This window comes from Jaculus jaculus, chromosome 15, assembly GCF_020740685.1.
Source record: "Jaculus jaculus isolate mJacJac1 chromosome 15, mJacJac1.mat.Y.cur, whole genome shotgun sequence".
In the NCBI taxonomy this organism is placed as follows: Eukaryota; Metazoa; Chordata; class Mammalia; order Rodentia; family Dipodidae; genus Jaculus; species Jaculus jaculus.
In genome coordinates this window covers 49,611,348-49,628,330 of record NC_059116.1, presented here as the reverse complement: position 1 = coordinate 49,628,330, position 16,983 = coordinate 49,611,348, and the positions used below count along the sequence as shown (strand labels likewise).

At 40.7% G+C, this 16,983-nt stretch overlaps 1 protein-coding gene across 1 annotated transcript in view; it reads left to right on the top strand.

Annotated features, from left to right (window-relative positions):
• The first annotated feature begins 380 nt into the window (after positions 1–380).
• The window catches only part of Galnt1 (polypeptide N-acetylgalactosaminyltransferase 1), a 59,017-nt gene continuing 42,414 nt past the window's right edge, over positions 381–16,983 (top strand). The window contains exons 1-2 of the mRNA XM_004666776.2: positions 381–630; positions 13,836–14,010. Of these exons, the coding sequence (XP_004666833.1) occupies positions 492–630; positions 13,836–14,010 (314 nt within the window). The 5' untranslated portion in view covers positions 381–491. The remainder of the gene's footprint in view (positions 631–13,835; positions 14,011–16,983) is intronic.

Here is a 16,983-nt window from a genome sequence, read left to right as displayed (position 1 = left end):
CAAAATAGACTGGGATCCTTGATTGCTTAAATTCTTGTTTCTATTAATAGTTTAGCTTTGCCTTAACGTTTAATATAGCAATTGAATAGAAAGGGAGTTATGACAATATGTTTGATGAGGTTGAAGTAGCATTCACTTGTTTTAATTTACATGTCTAAGTATAAGCAATTAAACATGCGTCTGTTCCTTAATTGGCCATTCAGGTTTCCCTTCTGTAAAGCGCCTGTTTACATCCTTTACCCATTTTACTCTTAGATATTGCTTTATAAGAACTATTTGAATGATGATGGAATCAATCCGTATTATTAAATTAACCTTACAATTCATTTTATAGGTTCTGAATTTTAAGACAGCCTTTTCCCATTTTTTTCTCTCTGTAGGATATGAACATGATTTCTGATGAAAGTGGATTGGAATACTTTTCATGATATTTGTATATTTATATATGTATATATATATATTTTAAAATTTTACATTTGACTTAAAGTGCCATGAGAAAATTTGCATATTGCAAGGTGGTTCTAGCCACCTCCTTGATTTGGGTACTCTTGGATATGTTCCTGCTGCTTTACTTCAGTGAATGCAACAAATGTGATGAGAAAAAGGAGAGAGGACTTCCTGCTGGGGATGGTGAGTGACATTTTATTTACAACTGTTTTTGTAAGTATACTAGTTTTAATAATTTGAATGAAATTACAGCTTCTTAAAAATAGTCCCTAGTTTTCCTGTATGTGTGGTGGTCATATTTCCGACTATTTTGTAGTTGGTTCTTCTTTAACAGTGTGTCTTAAAGTATAATTATTGAATTGTTCAATTCTGTTTCTATATTCAGTATTAAATGCAATTTTCTTTTTTTAAAATTTATAGCTTCTATAATTATAGACAATAAACCATGGCAATATCCTCCCCACTTTTCCTTTGCAACTCCACTTTCCATCATATCCTCTCCCTCTCTCAATCAGTCTCTCTTATTTTGATGTCATAATCTTTTCCTCCTATTATGATGGTCCTGTGTAGGTAGTGTCAGGCACTGCAAGGTCATGGATATTCCAGGCCATTTTGTGTCCGGAAAGTGTATTGTAAGCAGTCCTGCCCTTCCTTTGGCTCTTACATCCTTTCTACCACCTCTTCTACAATGGACCCTGAGCTTTGGAAGCTGTGATAGTGATATTTCAGTGTTGAGCACTCTTCTGTCACTTCATCTCAGCCCCATGGTGCCTTCTGAGTCATCCCAAGGTCACCACCATTTGAAAAGAGAAGCTTCTTTAGCCAAAGGTTGAGAGTAGCCTTAATACATATGTATGAACATTAGAAATGCTCTCCAGGCCATTTGGTGAGCATAGTTTATACATTTAGCCAGATATGAGCAGATGTTATACCCCTAGGGCTCATTCATGACTTCCCCCATCATAGGTGTTAAATATCAGGCATGTATTTACTCCCATGGAGCAGGCCTCCAGTCCAATGAGAGAGTGGTTGGTTTATTCCAGAATAGATATGCCACTGTTGTACCCATTGGCTTATTTGGCCTGGCTGGCCAAATTTAAGGCTTACAGTGTCCACTGTTTATCTCCAGTGGTGATTTCTCTCTCCTCCATGGAACTGCACATAGCATAGCTTTTTCTAACTGTCAGCTGGTTTACACAGAGGAGATTGTTCTCAGTTCAGCTCCAGCAGGATTTCTCAGTGACCTTGCAGCACACTTATGTGGAGTCTTTAACAATATTAAATGTAATTTTCTACAAATTTTTCTTACCAAATAATGTAGAGCATCTCATAGTTGGAACTATCACTTGTACAGATTAGTCTAATACCGTAATGTAGAGTGAAGCATTAAAAATGTTACTACTAGCAGGGATCAAATCTCCTTCTTTGCTATGGCATTCTTAGGGAAAGAGTTCCTTTTATAGATAATATTTCATCTGGAGAGGTATTTTTAAATTTGTTTTGTCTTTTATTTTGCAAAGGTAATAGTCTTCTATCTCTCCATGACCTACTTTCCCTGAGGTCTGGAATAATTAAGGTCTCAATCAGCTTTTTTTTGGGGGGGGGGGCATGGGGGTCGGCTGGTTTCAGAAAATTTCTACCCCAGCTGTAGCTCTTAAAATCTTCCTGTTCCCTCTTCTGCAATGTTTCCTGAGCCTTGGCAGGTCTATTAGTCTGATTTAGTGCCTAATTCACTATAGCCTCTGGGTTTTCTACTTTGATATGTTTTGGTTGACCACAGTGTCTATTGTTGTTTCCCTGGAGCTGGATGTCAAACCAGCAGTGGGAGCAATCCTTGTCTCACTCCTTTCTCTGTAACTTTCTCCTGGGCCCTGGTAGATGTGGTATAGGGCACATCTCCTGGAAGACAGTTGGGTATATTTACTTGTCATACTCATGGATCTTGGATCTCCCCATTAGTCTCTGCTGTCTGTAAAACAGAATCTCTGACCAAGAGTAAAAGCAGCTTTGTAAAATATTTATTTTATTTTATTTGAGAGAGGGAGAGAGGAAGAAAGAGAGAATGGACACTCCAAGGCCCCCAGCCACTGAAAACGAACTCCAGATTCATGCCCTCCTTATACATGTGGCTAATGTGTATCCTGGAAAACTGAACCAGGATCCTTTGGCTTTGCATGGCAAATGCCTAAACCGCTAAGCCATCTCCAGCTCAGCAGTTTTGATTTAGGAGGATATGCATAGTGATTTCAGAGACTTCTTGATGTGTCTTCCCATTCTGCTTATCCCAAGAGCACTAGGAACTTCTCTCTGGGCTCTATGAGTTTCATGGCCATGGTGTTCTGACTTGGTTCACATTACCAGGTATGAGTTCTGTCCCACTGAACAGGTCTCATATCTAATCAGATAGACGGTTCATTTATTTAATTTTTATTTATTTATTTATTTGGGTGTGTATGTGCCAGGGTCTTTTGCTGCTACAAATACCCATCTGATTTTAGGTGGGTGGCTAAGGAATTGAACCTGGACCAACAGACTTTGTAAGCAAGTGACTTTAACCATTGAACCATTTCCCCAGCCTCAGATCCAGAAAGTTCTTTTTGTTAATGCTATAAAAAGGTCCAGTTAGCACATTTAGGGATGGCTTAAGGTGAAGTTGTAGAGTAAAGACTGCAGTGCAATCATTGCAGTGTGATGAGAAACAAAACATGAAGGAACTAGAACTAGAGAGATGATACTGTTATTTTGTCAGGAAACATGGACAATCGAGTCTTAAAATCTTTGCATTCAAACCAACAGGTGCTTTCTTATTTAGGATCATTTTTACTCACAATGAAAATGACTACACTGCCACTCAGTAATAAAAGTCTTCTGAACTCTAAACTCTCTGTGATTAAGCAGTGAATATATAGCTACATAGCACTTTTACTGTTTTTAGGTATTTTATATAAAGTTACTCCTCCAGCATAAGTTTTCTTTATATAGCCACATTTATTTTATTTTTACATTTTTTATAATGAGAAAGGTAATTGGTTACTCCAGATATATAACCTTAAAGTTATTTATTTGAATTGATAACTGTTGACTTGACTATGATTTTTTATGAATGTGTTTATGTTACTGCTTATTTATTCTTAAGAAAATTGCTTAAAATTCGGTTTACTTGCACTGGATGTTAGGAATACCGATGGAATACATAACTTAAATTTTCCCTTCATAAGTGTTATTCAGCCTACTTAGTAATTTGCAAAATATTTGTCTTGCATTTCTGCTGCTTATAACATTACTGGACAACAAAACACTGTCCATGTCTACCTTTAAATCACAGGACAAGTATTTACCATTCATTGGTAAGAAACATGGCTATTATTTTCCTAAACAGATTCAATTATCTTTCCTCTCACCCTACTTCAATTCATTGTCATTTACAGTACAAGTCTGTGGTGCTCTATCTTAAATGCAAAAGCTTAAAAGTGAGAAGAGAATCTGTACTATATAAAGATTTACTTGGAGACTGATTTTTTAAAATCTATCTATTAGAGACAGAAGAACGGACAGAGAGAGCGAGAGAATGAGAATGAATGAATGGACATGCCAGGGCCTCTAGCCACTGAAAACTCCTATGTGGGACCTAGAGTATCAAACCTGGGTCTTTAGGCTGCACAGGCAAGCACCTTAACCCCTAAGCCATCTCTCCAGCCCTGGGGACTGATTTTTTAAAAATTATTTTTATTATGAACTTTGTAGTATGAACATATTGCATATTAGTCATATTCTCATTGGGTTATACTCATCTCTGCTCTTTTCCAGCCCTCATGCTGCTGAGGGTCCTCCTCGGTGGGGGGAGGGGGTGTTGTTGGTATTCATTGTGGGGTTGTGAATATATCAGTCAGTCTCAGTGGAGAGGGTTACAGTGCCTTAGGATACACCTTCCCATCCTGTGGCTTTGACAGTCTTCCCACCCCTCTTCTCCATTGTTTCCTGAGCCTTGGCATGTTTGTTAAGTCCTTTATTGTGGAGCTCGTTTCATCTTTTGATTTTTCTGCTTTGATAGGTTTTGAGTCTCCTCTGTGTCTACCACCATCTCCTTGGAGGAGGTTAGTCTAGTAGTGAGAGCAGTACTTGTGTTTAAATTGCCTCTTCCTCTGTACTGCCTCTTACACTCTGGCAGATGTGACAGAGATGACTTGTGGAGAGTGATTTTAAAGTTTTGTGCTGGGCAGTGTAGTAGGAGTTGGGGGTGTACAACTAAACATGAACAAAACCAGAATTTCTCCTGTCAAAAAACTTGTCTAAACTGGGTATAGTGGCACATTCCTTTAATGCCAGCATTTGGGAGACTGAGGCATGAGTGTCATGACCTTGAGGGCAGCTTAGGCTTTATAGAAAGCTCCAGGCCAGGCTGAGCTACACAAAGAAACCCTATCTCAAAACAAACTTTCAAACCTCAGCCTACTGGAAGAGAAATCAATGTATAAAACATTGGTTGAATGAATATAATGCAGATGTACACTGGAGCAGGAAGAAAAGGATGCCTAGAGAAATATGCTTGCATACATAGAGCATTGGAATGAGCAGGTGCAGTTACTATCTTGTTGCTGGCACAAAATATCTGACCAGAAGCAGCCTGTGGAAGGAAACTATTTCAGATTACAGTTTGGAAAAGTCTTTGATGGCAAAGAAAGCATGGCAGGAGCAGACAGCTAGGACCACATTATCACATGGACATGGAGGAAGTAGAACAGCTCAAATGACCAACTGGAGATGGACTATAACACCTTAAGGCCTACTTCCAGTGACTCACTTTGTTCAGCAAGTATCCATAAATAATACCACCAGTAGGAACCACTTGTTCAAACATATGAGTCTGTGGGGAACACTCTACCTCTAAATCACCACAGCGGGTGTTTGCCAGACTTGACAAGGATAAGATGACCTGCTTAGCCAAGGAAAGAAGCATGTGCAATGCAAGATAAACAAGAATTAACAAATCCCAGAGTGTAAAGCAAAAGCATGGAATAAAGGTTGAAGTGGCAGAGACCACATCATGAATCCTATTGCATGCTGAGGATTTTGGACTTCATCCTGCAAGCAGTGGCATACCCTTGATGGATTTTAAGCAGGGTATTGAATCATCTAATCAGATGTGTTTTTTAAGTTATTTATTTATTATTGACAATATAGACAATAAAGCATGGTAATGCCCCCCCCCACTTTCCCCATTGTAACTCCACTCTTTATTAAACCCCTTGCCCCTCTCAATCAGTCTTTTATTTTAATGTTATCATATTTTCCTCCTGTTATGATGGTCTTGTGTAGGTAGTGTCCAGCACTGTGAGGTCAAGGATATCTAGGCCATTTTGTGTCTGGAAGAGTGTATTGTAAGTAGTCCTACCCTTCTTTTGGCACTTATATTCTCTCTGCCACCTCTTTGCAATGGACCCTGAGCCTTGGAAGGTGTGATAGAGATATTTCAATGCCAAGCATTTCTCTGTCACTTCTTCTTAGCACTTTGGTGCCTTCTGAGTCATCCCAAGGTCACCACCATCTGAAAAGAAAAGCTTCTCTAACCAAAAGTAGAGAGTAGCATTAATATATGGGTATGAAGCCAGGCGTGGTGGTGCACGCCTTGAATCCCAGCACTTGGGAGGCAGAGGTAAGAGGATCACTGTGAGTTTGAGGCCACCCTGAGATTCCATAGTGAATTCCAGGTCAGCCTGGGCTACAGTGAGACCCTACCTCGAAAAACAAACATATGGGTATGAGCATTAAGAGAAGTGCTTACTGGACAATTTGGTGAGCATAATATATACATTTAGCCAGACACCAGCAGATGTTACACCCTTAGGGCCCATGACTTCCCCCATCATAAGTTTTCAGTAACAGGCATGTATTGAGCAGGCCCCCAGTCCAATTAGAGAGTGTTTGGTTTCCACCATAACAGACATGCCACTATTGTGCCTGTTGGCTCAATTGTCCTACCTGGCCAAATTTAAGGCTTCCAATATCCACTGTTGAGTATTCCCACTGCTGACCTCTCTGTCCTATAGAGCTGCATGCAGCATAGCTTTTTTCATCTTTCTGCCAGCTGGTCTACAAAGAGGAAGTTTTCAGCGCATCTCCAGCAGGATTTCTCAGTGTCCTTGCAGCCCAAGCATGTGGAGTCTTCAGCAATATGGTCTTACCATCTATTCCTGGTGGGAAACTAAGAGCATCAGCAGTGCCTGTAATGTTTTGGGGCATCAGGGACCTCTCTAGCCAACAACTCACTGGGAGGCATCCCATCCTTGGCACTGAATATTTTCTAATAACAATCAGTGGCTTCTGGGTGCTCCATTGTCCAAAAATACAGGTTTCTATATGACTTATTCATACCCTCTTAGGTTTTGATTAACCTTCTCCTCATTCTTCTTTACTCATTCTCTTCCCCTGACCTCACTTAGGCCTTTCCACTCCCAATAATCTGTCTTTCTACTTACATATATATCATTATATCCCCTTAAGTCCCCCCCCCCTTATATCCCTTTTCTAGCTTACTGGCCTCTGCTACTGAGTTTTATTCTACCTTATAGACAAGACCACATATTTGTAGCTCGGATCCACGTATGAGAGAGAATATGCTGTGCTTGGCTTTCTGGGCCTGTGTTACTTCGCTATATATAGTCCTTTCCAGGTCCATCCATTTCCTTGAAAATTTCATAATTTCTTTTTTATTTACTGCTGAATGGAACTCCATTGTATAAATATACCACATCACTCATTATTCATCCATCAGTAGAGGGACATCTAGGCTGTTCTGTTTCCTAGCTATTATTCATAAAAACATGAAGTATCTCTAAGGTAGTGCGACAAGTCCTTAGGATATATGTCTAGCAGTGGCTGAGTTTTTTCTGTTTTTATTTGTTTGTTTGCTTGTTTGTTTTTTGAGGTAGGGTCTCAGTCTAGCTCAGGTAACATGGAATTCACTATGTAGTCTCAGGGTAGCCTCTAACTCATAGTGAGCCTCCTACCTCTGCTTCCTGAGTGCTGGGATCATGCACTACCACACCCAGCTGAGATCTGGTTTATAAATGTGACTAGAAGAGAATGTAGTAGAGACTAGTTGGAAGTCATCTTTTGTTTGAGAAGGTACCTAGATCCTATCCTAACTGGAGATTGAGAAGAAGAGAATATATGTGGGAAGTATTTAATCATAGAATTGTTACAGTACTTGGAGGCTGAGGCAGGAGTATCACAGTGAATTCTTTGAGAGCCAGTGAATATTGATACTAAAAGGAAATTAAAAAAAGAATTTGACAGCTTCCATACTTACAGACAATAAGCCATGGTAATTCCCTCCCCTCCCCCACTTACCCCTTCAAAAATCCACACTCCATCTTATCCCCTCCCCTCTCTCTGTTAGTCTTTTATTTTGATGTCATCATCTTTTCCTCATATGAGGATCTGTAAAGGTAGTTGTAGGCACTCTGAGATCAAGGATATCAAGGCCAATTTCTGTATGGATTATTGCATTGTAAGCAGTACTACTCTGCCTTTGGCTCTTATTTTCTTTCCGCCACCTCTTCAGCAATGCCTTGGAAGGTGTAATAGAGATGTTACAGTGCTAACATACCTTTGTCACTTCTGAGCACTGTGGTGCCTTTTTGGGTCATTCCAGTGGTCACCGCCCCATTTGAAAAGTGAAGCTTCCCTAAGTTTTAAGTTGATATCGGTAAGGTTGAGTCTACAGGAAGAGCTACTTTGATGAGGCTCTGGGTCTTTGAATTCCAAAGATAAAGCTTGTGCAAACATAATGTAACTAAGATAGAGTGTCTCTGTTACCCTCTTTTCTTTCTTTGTTTGTTTTAGCTTTTCGAGGTAGAGTCTCACTCTAGCCCAGGCTGACCTAGATTTCACTATATAGTCTCAGGGTGGCCTTGCACTTATGGTGATCCTCCTACCTCTGCCTCCCAAGTGCTGGGATTAAAGGCGTGCACCACCACACCCAGCCAACCCTCTTTTCTTTCTCTTCCTTCTCTCTCTTCCCCTGGTCTAGCCCAGGCTGGACTTGTACATCTTCCTGAGCCTCCCAAGTACTGGGATTACACCATGCCTGTCAGGCAAGGGAACTCTTTCTGATGTTTGGCAATAAAGTTTCTAATTGTCAGGGTTAACAGGGATGGGAACATAGCTCCACACTGTCACCCACAGCAGCCCCAGGGCTTCCCTTAATCTTCCTGAGATTTTGAATCACGTAAAGCCAGGTCTTTGGGATCCTTGGCTTTGGTGCACAGAAAAATTTCAGGGGAAGCCACATGAAGCAGAGTTTGGATTCATTAAAAAGGCATTTTTGTTTTATTTTACTTCTGCATGTGTATTGTGTGTGATGTGCATGTATATATGTGTGTTCGCATATATGTGAGTACAACTGTGTGTGGGTGTATGGATGTCTTCCTCAGTCATTCTTCACCTTATTTTTTCCATTTTTCCCCTTCAAAAAAATAAATATATTTACATAGGTTATAGTTTATATCCCTTTACCCTCAGTCCCCATTTCCCTGAGATCCCTCCTCGGTAGGGTCATTGGTATTCACTGTGGGGTAATTTGGACCTGTGTCAGTCTCTCAGGTGGGGGTCTATGCTTCAGGATATTTCTACCCCCCCCCCCCCCCCCCTGTGGCTCATACAGTCTTCCTGCACCCTCTTCCAAAACAATTCCTGAGCTTTGGCAGAATGTTAGCTGTTTGTTTTTAATGTTGAGTTCTCTTAGCCTCTGCATTTCTGTTGTGATGTGTTTCAGTTCACCCCATTGTTTGTTGGTATTTCCCTGGAGGCAGTTGTCAGGTTATGATTGGGAACAATACTTGTGTTGCTTCCACTGCAGTTTCTTCTGGGCCCTGATAAATGTGGTAGAGGTGGCATATTTTGTGTTGAGAAGTGGGCTATCTTTTCTTATCATATTGATGGCTCTCCACAGTATTCTGTTATCTGTAAAATAGATTCTCCAGCCAAGATTGAGAGCAGCTTTGATTAAGGGAGTTCTGAATAGAAGTTTGACAGATACTTTGATGAGGATACCCACTAACTTGTCTAGAGAACAATGAGGGCTTCTCAATCAGTCTCTCTTTTATTTTGATGTCATCATGTTTTCCTAATATTATGATGGTCTTGTGTAGGTAGTGTTGGGCACTGTGAGGTCATGGATATCCAGGCCATTTTGTGTCTGGGGGGAGCACATCATAAGGAGTCCTACCCTTCCTTTGTCTCCTACATTCTTTCCACAATAGACCCTGAGCCTTAGAAAGTGTGATAGAGATACTGCAGTACTGAGCATTCCTGTCACTTCTTTCCAGCACCATGATGCCTTCTGAGTCATCCCAAGGTCACTGCCATCTGAAAAGAGAAGATTCTCTACCAAAAGTGAGAGTAGCATTAATGTAAGGGTATTCATATTAAAAGAAGTGCTTATTGGGCAGTGTGATAAACACAATATATACATTTAGCCAGACAGCAGCAGATGTTACACTCCTAGGGCTCATGACTACCCCTGTTTTTAGTTTTCAGGATCAGGGATATATTCCCTCCCATAGAGCGGGCCTCCAGTCCAATTAGAGGGCAGTTGGTGTCCACCATGACAGACATGCCACTATTGCACCCAGAATGGAGTCTAGCCCTGGCATGTAACTCTTATGCTAGGGCCAACTCACAACAGTGCAAGGCCCTGGCTGGCCAAATATAAGGCTTGCAGTGTCCACTGCTGAGTCTCTTCATTGGTGATTTCTCTTTCTCCCATTTAACTGCATACAGCATGGCTTCTTCCAGCTTTCTATCAGCTGGTGTACATGGAGGAGGTTTTCAGCTCAGTTCCAGCAGGATTTCTCAGTGGCCTTACAGCCCAAGTATGTGGAGTCTTAAGCAATAGGGTCTTACCATCTATTCCTGGTGGGAAACCAAGGGCCTTGACAATGGCCTATACTGTTTTGGGGGGCATTAGGGACCTCCCTGGCCAACAACTCACTGGAAGGTATCCCATCCCTGGCACTGGAAATTTGTAGCTGAGTTTTCTGTTGTCCAAAAAAGTAGGTTCCCATATGATTTATTTATATCCTCTTAGATTTTGATTAGACCTCCTCCACTTTTCCTTTATTCAAACTCTTACCCTGACCTCACTTTGGGCCTTTTCACTCCATCATCCATTTTTTTTATTGCCTTTCTTCTAATTCGTTGAGCCATCCTTTCATTTATAATTTGAATTCTCTTTGTCAGTTTTCTTCTGTTTCCTTCAGCCATTCTTGGTGTTCCTGTTTGATTACTCTTTGTCCTGCTTCTTTCCATTACTATCCGTTTGTTTGTAGTCTCATTAACTTTATTTAAAATGCTTGTTGAAATTTCATTTTGGGCTTCTGTGTCTTGGGTTTCCTCTAAGCTTTCATTGGAGGCTTCCATTGTGGGACTAGATAATCTTGGTGGGGATCCCTTTGCTGGGTGTCATGTATTATCTGCTTTGAATTGGGGTCTGTATATCTTGAGAAGATGCCGAAATAGCAGCTTTTGTATTGCCTGTTTTGGATGGCCTGTACAAAATTGATCTAGGTGGGTATGGGATTGAAGACTGTCCGCTAGGTTAGGGTAGATGCACTTGAGCCTGAGCAGGATCTGCTTTGTGTGTTCTACCTTCTAGCCAATCTGTGTAAGGCCTTGGGGGATTGTCTTTCTGGTGTGAAAGCTGACTGCTTCTTTTTCCCAATCTTATCCGCTGTCTGGCTTTTTGGAGTGAGATCATCTCCAAGCTTCTGGGTGCTACAGCTGGTAAATGGTTGCCCTCTGCTTCAATTCTTCACATAATTGTTTGGTGGGTGGAGCTTGCAAGGTGGTTGTAAGAAGTAGAATCCACGTTAGTGGGCTGCTCATTGCTGACCTTCAGCTGGTTTATTCCATCCCAGGCTCCATCCTGGAATGGCATCCAGCCCTGGCATGCACCTTTCCCGCTCACCCCCTACCCATGATGGCCCACAACCCTCCTTGCAACTGACCTCTTCCCTCCCAGGCAGCAGCTCTAGAATGGAGTTTGTCCCTAGTGCATAACTGTTAATGCTAGTCCTAACCCAAAATGGTGCATGTTCTTGCTGGCAGCAGCTGACCTTCAGCTAGTCTGGCCCGTCCCAGCCATAGCCCCAGAATGGAGTCTAGCCCTGGCATGTAACTCTTATGCTAGGGCCAACTCACAACAGTGCAAGGCCCTGCTGGCAGCTGACCTTCAGCTGGTCTGTCCCCTCCCAGGCAGCATCCCTGGAATAGAGTCTAACCTGACACTTAACTCTCATGCTTGGCCTGACTCGCAGTGGCATAAGGCCATGCATGCAGCTGACTTTCAGCTGGTCTGTAACCAAGCTTTCTGGTTGAATTTGAGGCCTGTTCCATGGAAGGGATTCATGCCTGGTACTGAAAGCTGAAACAAAAGCCTATGGGTATGAAAGGTCATAAACCTTAAAAGGGAATTTTACCACTATTCTTTGGCTTCATAGATACTTTGTACTCAACAGATTTTCTAAATTAATATGGTTATGCCCATTGATTAATGCTGTTCTCACTTTTGGTTAGTGAAACTTCTTTTTGCAGATGGTGGTAACAACTGGGGAGACCCACGATTAACACAGTGTTTTCTAAGTCAACCTCATTTTCTTAGATCCATCTAAAATGCATGTAGTAAAGAATACAGTTGGGAAATGTGGATCATCTAAGTCTCTCTTATATAGTATGTTTATCATGTTGTAATATTACTTTATTCATTAACATTATTGTTCATGGGGCTGGAGCGATGGCTCAGTGGTTAAGACTCTTGCCTGCAAAGCCCAAGGATCCAGGTTTGATTCTCCAGTATCCACGTAAAGCCAGATGTACAAGGTGGCACATATGTTTGGAGTTCATTTGTAGTGTCTAGAGATCCTGATGTGCCCATTCTCTTTTCTCTCTCTCCCTCTCCCTCCTTCTGTCTTAAATAAATCAATAAAATGCTAAAAAAGAATTATTGTTCATGGTGCTGCACATTACATAAACCTTATTATAATATCTACTGTTATAAACTCTAAAATTTTCATCAGAACTTAACATATCCATTCAGCATATACTTATAAGGCTCCTATAAATCACTCTATTAAACTCTATGGAACATGCATGTATGAAGGAATCAAGCCCTGAGCCAAAAAGATATTACAATGCAGTAGGGCAGAATTGCATAAAGATTTAGTAAGCAAGCATAATGAGAATGATTGATTAGAGACATACATGTCCCAGAAAAAAATGATCTGATAGTAGAGACTATCACTGCAAAGTGCACCTTTTACTTCAAAGGGCAAAAGAGTTTATTCTGAACCAAGTATTAGTGACCATGACTTGGCAATATAGAAGGCAGTCAGTATACCACCAACATGGCTTGGAAACGTGGATTTGGGTTTCCTAGAGTGACATGTTTCATCATGGAAGCAGTTATATAGTATCTTTTATGAATCGGAACAAAAGAAAATTATAAGGCAATGCATTTATTAGATACATTAGTAGTGACTGTGGATAATCAGGTGATAGCAAGGTGGAAAAAACTGAGTTAGGATTCAGATGCTATCTGATGATGCTCTTAATTTGGGGATTGATTGAAGTTAGTCATCTGCTAAGAATACACTCCAAAGATTTTACCTGGTAGTCAAAAGGATATGTCAGACACAGAAGAGGGCAAAGAACAGCTATTAAGGGAACTAAAGATAGCCCACCATAGTGTGGCTCTGGATCTGCAACATTCCAACTGACTACAATCATGAAGTTCTAATTAGCTATTCAGCCTTGTAGAAGCTTCAACATAGGTATAGCTTTTTTTCTGGGAACTTTAGTTTATAAAAGTAGTAAATGACTTACAGAAAGGAGAGAGGCCATTTGGTCGAGCCTGGAAGTCAACTGGGAGTTTCATATGGTAAAGATAGCAAGAGGAAGGAAGCAACTTTGTGAATAAAGCCAGGGAAACAAGAAAGTTGAGGTACATATAAAAGAAAGTGGTGGCCATTGGAAATGCTCTAGAGTACTGAAGAAGCACCTATACAGGTTTGGAAAGTTAAACGAAATTCCTTGATAGGACTCGAAGAAGTATTGATAGTGACAGAGGAGGCTATGCTTTAGGAAGGTTGGGCAGTAATGTCTGGGAAGGCATTGCAAAGCAATGCAGCAATTCAGATGTGTAGAACAAGTCAAGTTATCAGTGTGAAAGTAGAGGACAGCACAGCCCTTGGAAGTCCTACTCAGCTGGGGATGGGCCCAGAGTGGCTCTAGTTGTTGAGAGCATATTTTTAACTCAAATGTTATTGTACAGAAACATGAGTCAATTGCTATGTTAATGCTAAATTAATGTTAAGTTTCTTCCTTTTTAGTTCTAGAGCCAATGCAAAAGCCTCATGAGGGTCCTGGAGAAATGGGGAAACCAGTGGTCATTCCTAAAGAGGATCAAGAAAAGATGAAAGAGATGTTTAAAATCAATCAATTCAATTTGATGGCAAGTGAGATGATTGCACTCAATAGATCTTTGCCAGATGTGAGGTTAGAAGGGTAAGTATCTTGTGTGGGCCTGAACATATTTGAATGAAAAGTATGTTCTGCATACCCAGTATATTGTACTGTAGTACTTTCTATTTTTATTGTTGTGTCACTGTTAATCCAAAGCTGCATTTTAAACAGTAAGTACTAATAAAGTAATGCCTCTGGATATTATGAATATGGTGGCCATGTGTTCAAGAATTGGAAAATAATTATCTTAATTGATTTGTAGGAGATTATAAACATTAGTACCAAAATATTCATGTGTTCAACATTTTACAAAAAGATTCAAGTTGTTTGTAATTTGAGGTAGTAAATGCACATCTTAGTGAAGTTTTATAAGTTTACAGCTGTGTAACCATCATCCAAACCAAGACTGACCCCTGAAGTTTCCTGTTTTCCTTTCCAGTCATTGCTCCTACCTCCAATAGCATCTATCGTTTTGACCCCTTGAAACATTGATGGCTTTTCTTAACAATTTTTAAAAACATTTTCTTTAGTTGTGTGTGTGTGTGTGTGTGTGTGTGTGTGTGTGTGTAAGAGAGAGAGAGAGAGAGAATGGGAGCTTGTAGCATATAGCATGTGTGTAGCAGTCAGAGGACAACTTTGAGGCTATCTCTGCTCCACCTATTTTGAGACAAAAATCTCTGCACTGCAGATAGAAACCAGACTAGCTGTCTCACAAGTTTCAGATTCTCCTAGTTCTAATTCCCATTGCACATGGTGATCACAGATACTTATACCGCTCCCTACACTGGAGACTTTTGAATCGCCCAGTGCTCAGTGCCATCTGAAAAGAGGAGCCTCTCTAATCAAAAGTGTTAGTAGCATTAGTATATAGGCGTAAATATAAGTGTTTAGAGGGTAGTTTGGTGGGCATATGTTGCAGTCAGGTTCGCATTGCTGGTAGAAATCACCCAACCAAGAGCAGCAGCTTGTGGGGAAAAAGAGGGTTTATTTTGGCTTACAGACTCGAGGGGAAGCTACACAATGGTGGGGGAAAACGATGGCATGAGCAGAGGGTGGACATCACCCCCTGGCCAACATAAGGTGGACGATAGCAACAGGAGAGTGTGCCAAACATTGGCATGGGGAAACTGGCTATAATACCAGCCCCCAACAATACACTGCCTCCTGGAGGTGTTAATTCCCAAATCTCTATCAGCTGGGGATCTAGCATTCAGAATACCTAAGTTTATGGGGGACACCTGAATCAAACCACCACAGCATAATATATCTATTTAGCCAGACAACAGTAGTCATTAACTCCCCTAAGGCTTATGCCATCCCCAGCCATAAGGCTTAAGGGTCCACTGCTGTTCACCACCATTGGTGACTTCTCTCCCCCAAAGGGCTGCATACAGCATAGCTCTTTCCAGCTTTCTGACAGCTCGTCAACAGGGAGGAGATTTCTATCTCAGCTTCAGCTTGCTCTCAGTGACTTGCAGCCCAAGCATATGAATTCTTCAACAATAGGGTCTCACCATCTCATTCTAGTTGGCAACAAAGAGCCTCAGCAATGGCCTGTAATGTTGTAGAGGTATGAGGAGCCTCCTTGGCCAACGACTCATTGTAAGGTATCTCCCTGGCACTGAAATTTTTCCAGTAGCAATCTATGACTTCTGGCTGTACCATTATCTTCCCCATACAATATTTCTGTCTTTTTTTATAAAAATATGGTTCTTAGCCAGGCGTGGTGCCACACGCCTTTAATCCTAGCACTCAGGAGGCAGTGGTAGGAGGATCGCCGTGAGTTTGAGGCGACCCTGAAACTGCACAGTGAATTCCAGGTCAGCCTGAGCTAGAGTGAGACCCTACTTTGAAAAATCAAACATACATATATATATATGGTACTTGAAAGTACTTTTGTTGATGGCTAGCTTATAAATCACTTAGGTTTTTTGACAGTAAAACAAGTTCATGATATTTAGAACACTTTAAAGAGTTTTGTAAAAGTGTTTGCACACCACATTTCTGACTTGATGAGAGCTCCTCAGACTTGACAGAATACACTTTGTATAAGTTGCTAATAGGGAATCTTTCTGACCCACCATTAAGTTTTAATGGGATTCACCACTACCATGAAGTATCCTTTTTATACCTTCTTGCTCCATCTTTGTCTTTCAAAACCTTTTATTAAGGAAAATATTAAATGGATACAAAAATAAAGTATCATAATGAGTGCTTATTTAATTACCACCCATCTTTATACTCTTCAAAAAAATTTTTTTTATCAGAGAAAAAGACAGAATTGGCATTCCAGGGCCTCCAGCCACTGTAATAGAACTCCACTCACGTGTGCCATCTTGTGCACTTGCATCACATGTGCATCTGAATTACTTGGAGAGTCAGATATGAGTCCAAGGTTTTGCAAGGAAGCTAAGCCATCTCCCCAGCCCTATACTCTTTTTTATAAAGTCATTTCCTTTTACAGACTAGTCCTACCAAAATAAATCTACTTCCAGCTACTTATACCTTGGTGTACTTTCTTCCCATATTGTACTAGGATTGATCTGTTTGAGCAGTAGAACACAATGCACACAGTAGAGTGTCACCTTCAACATTAGGTTCTTAAACACACTGCAGCATCTGTTTTGGTCTTTCACTCTTGCTTGTGTCATTCACTCTGAGTTAAGCCAGCTTACTTGGTAGGAGTAGCCCTTTACAGAAAACTGCATGGCTTTTAAGCAGATTCTCCAGTGCCAGGCAATGCCATACCATTTATACATATTTCAGTTTGTCCCTTAAAGATGGGGACTAACAGAAAAAGAGGGAAAAAATGGTGCTATTTTCATATCTAAACAAAATATTACCAGTGATTAGGAAGTAGAATGAAATACTCAATATTCAAACTTCCCTGCTTATATCACACTATTTCTTTACTTAGAAAACACATACAATATAGGTGTCTGGATAGAAATGGAGTTTTTACATTGCAATTGGCACTTAATGTCTATAATTCTTATTTAACTGGAAAATCCGTGC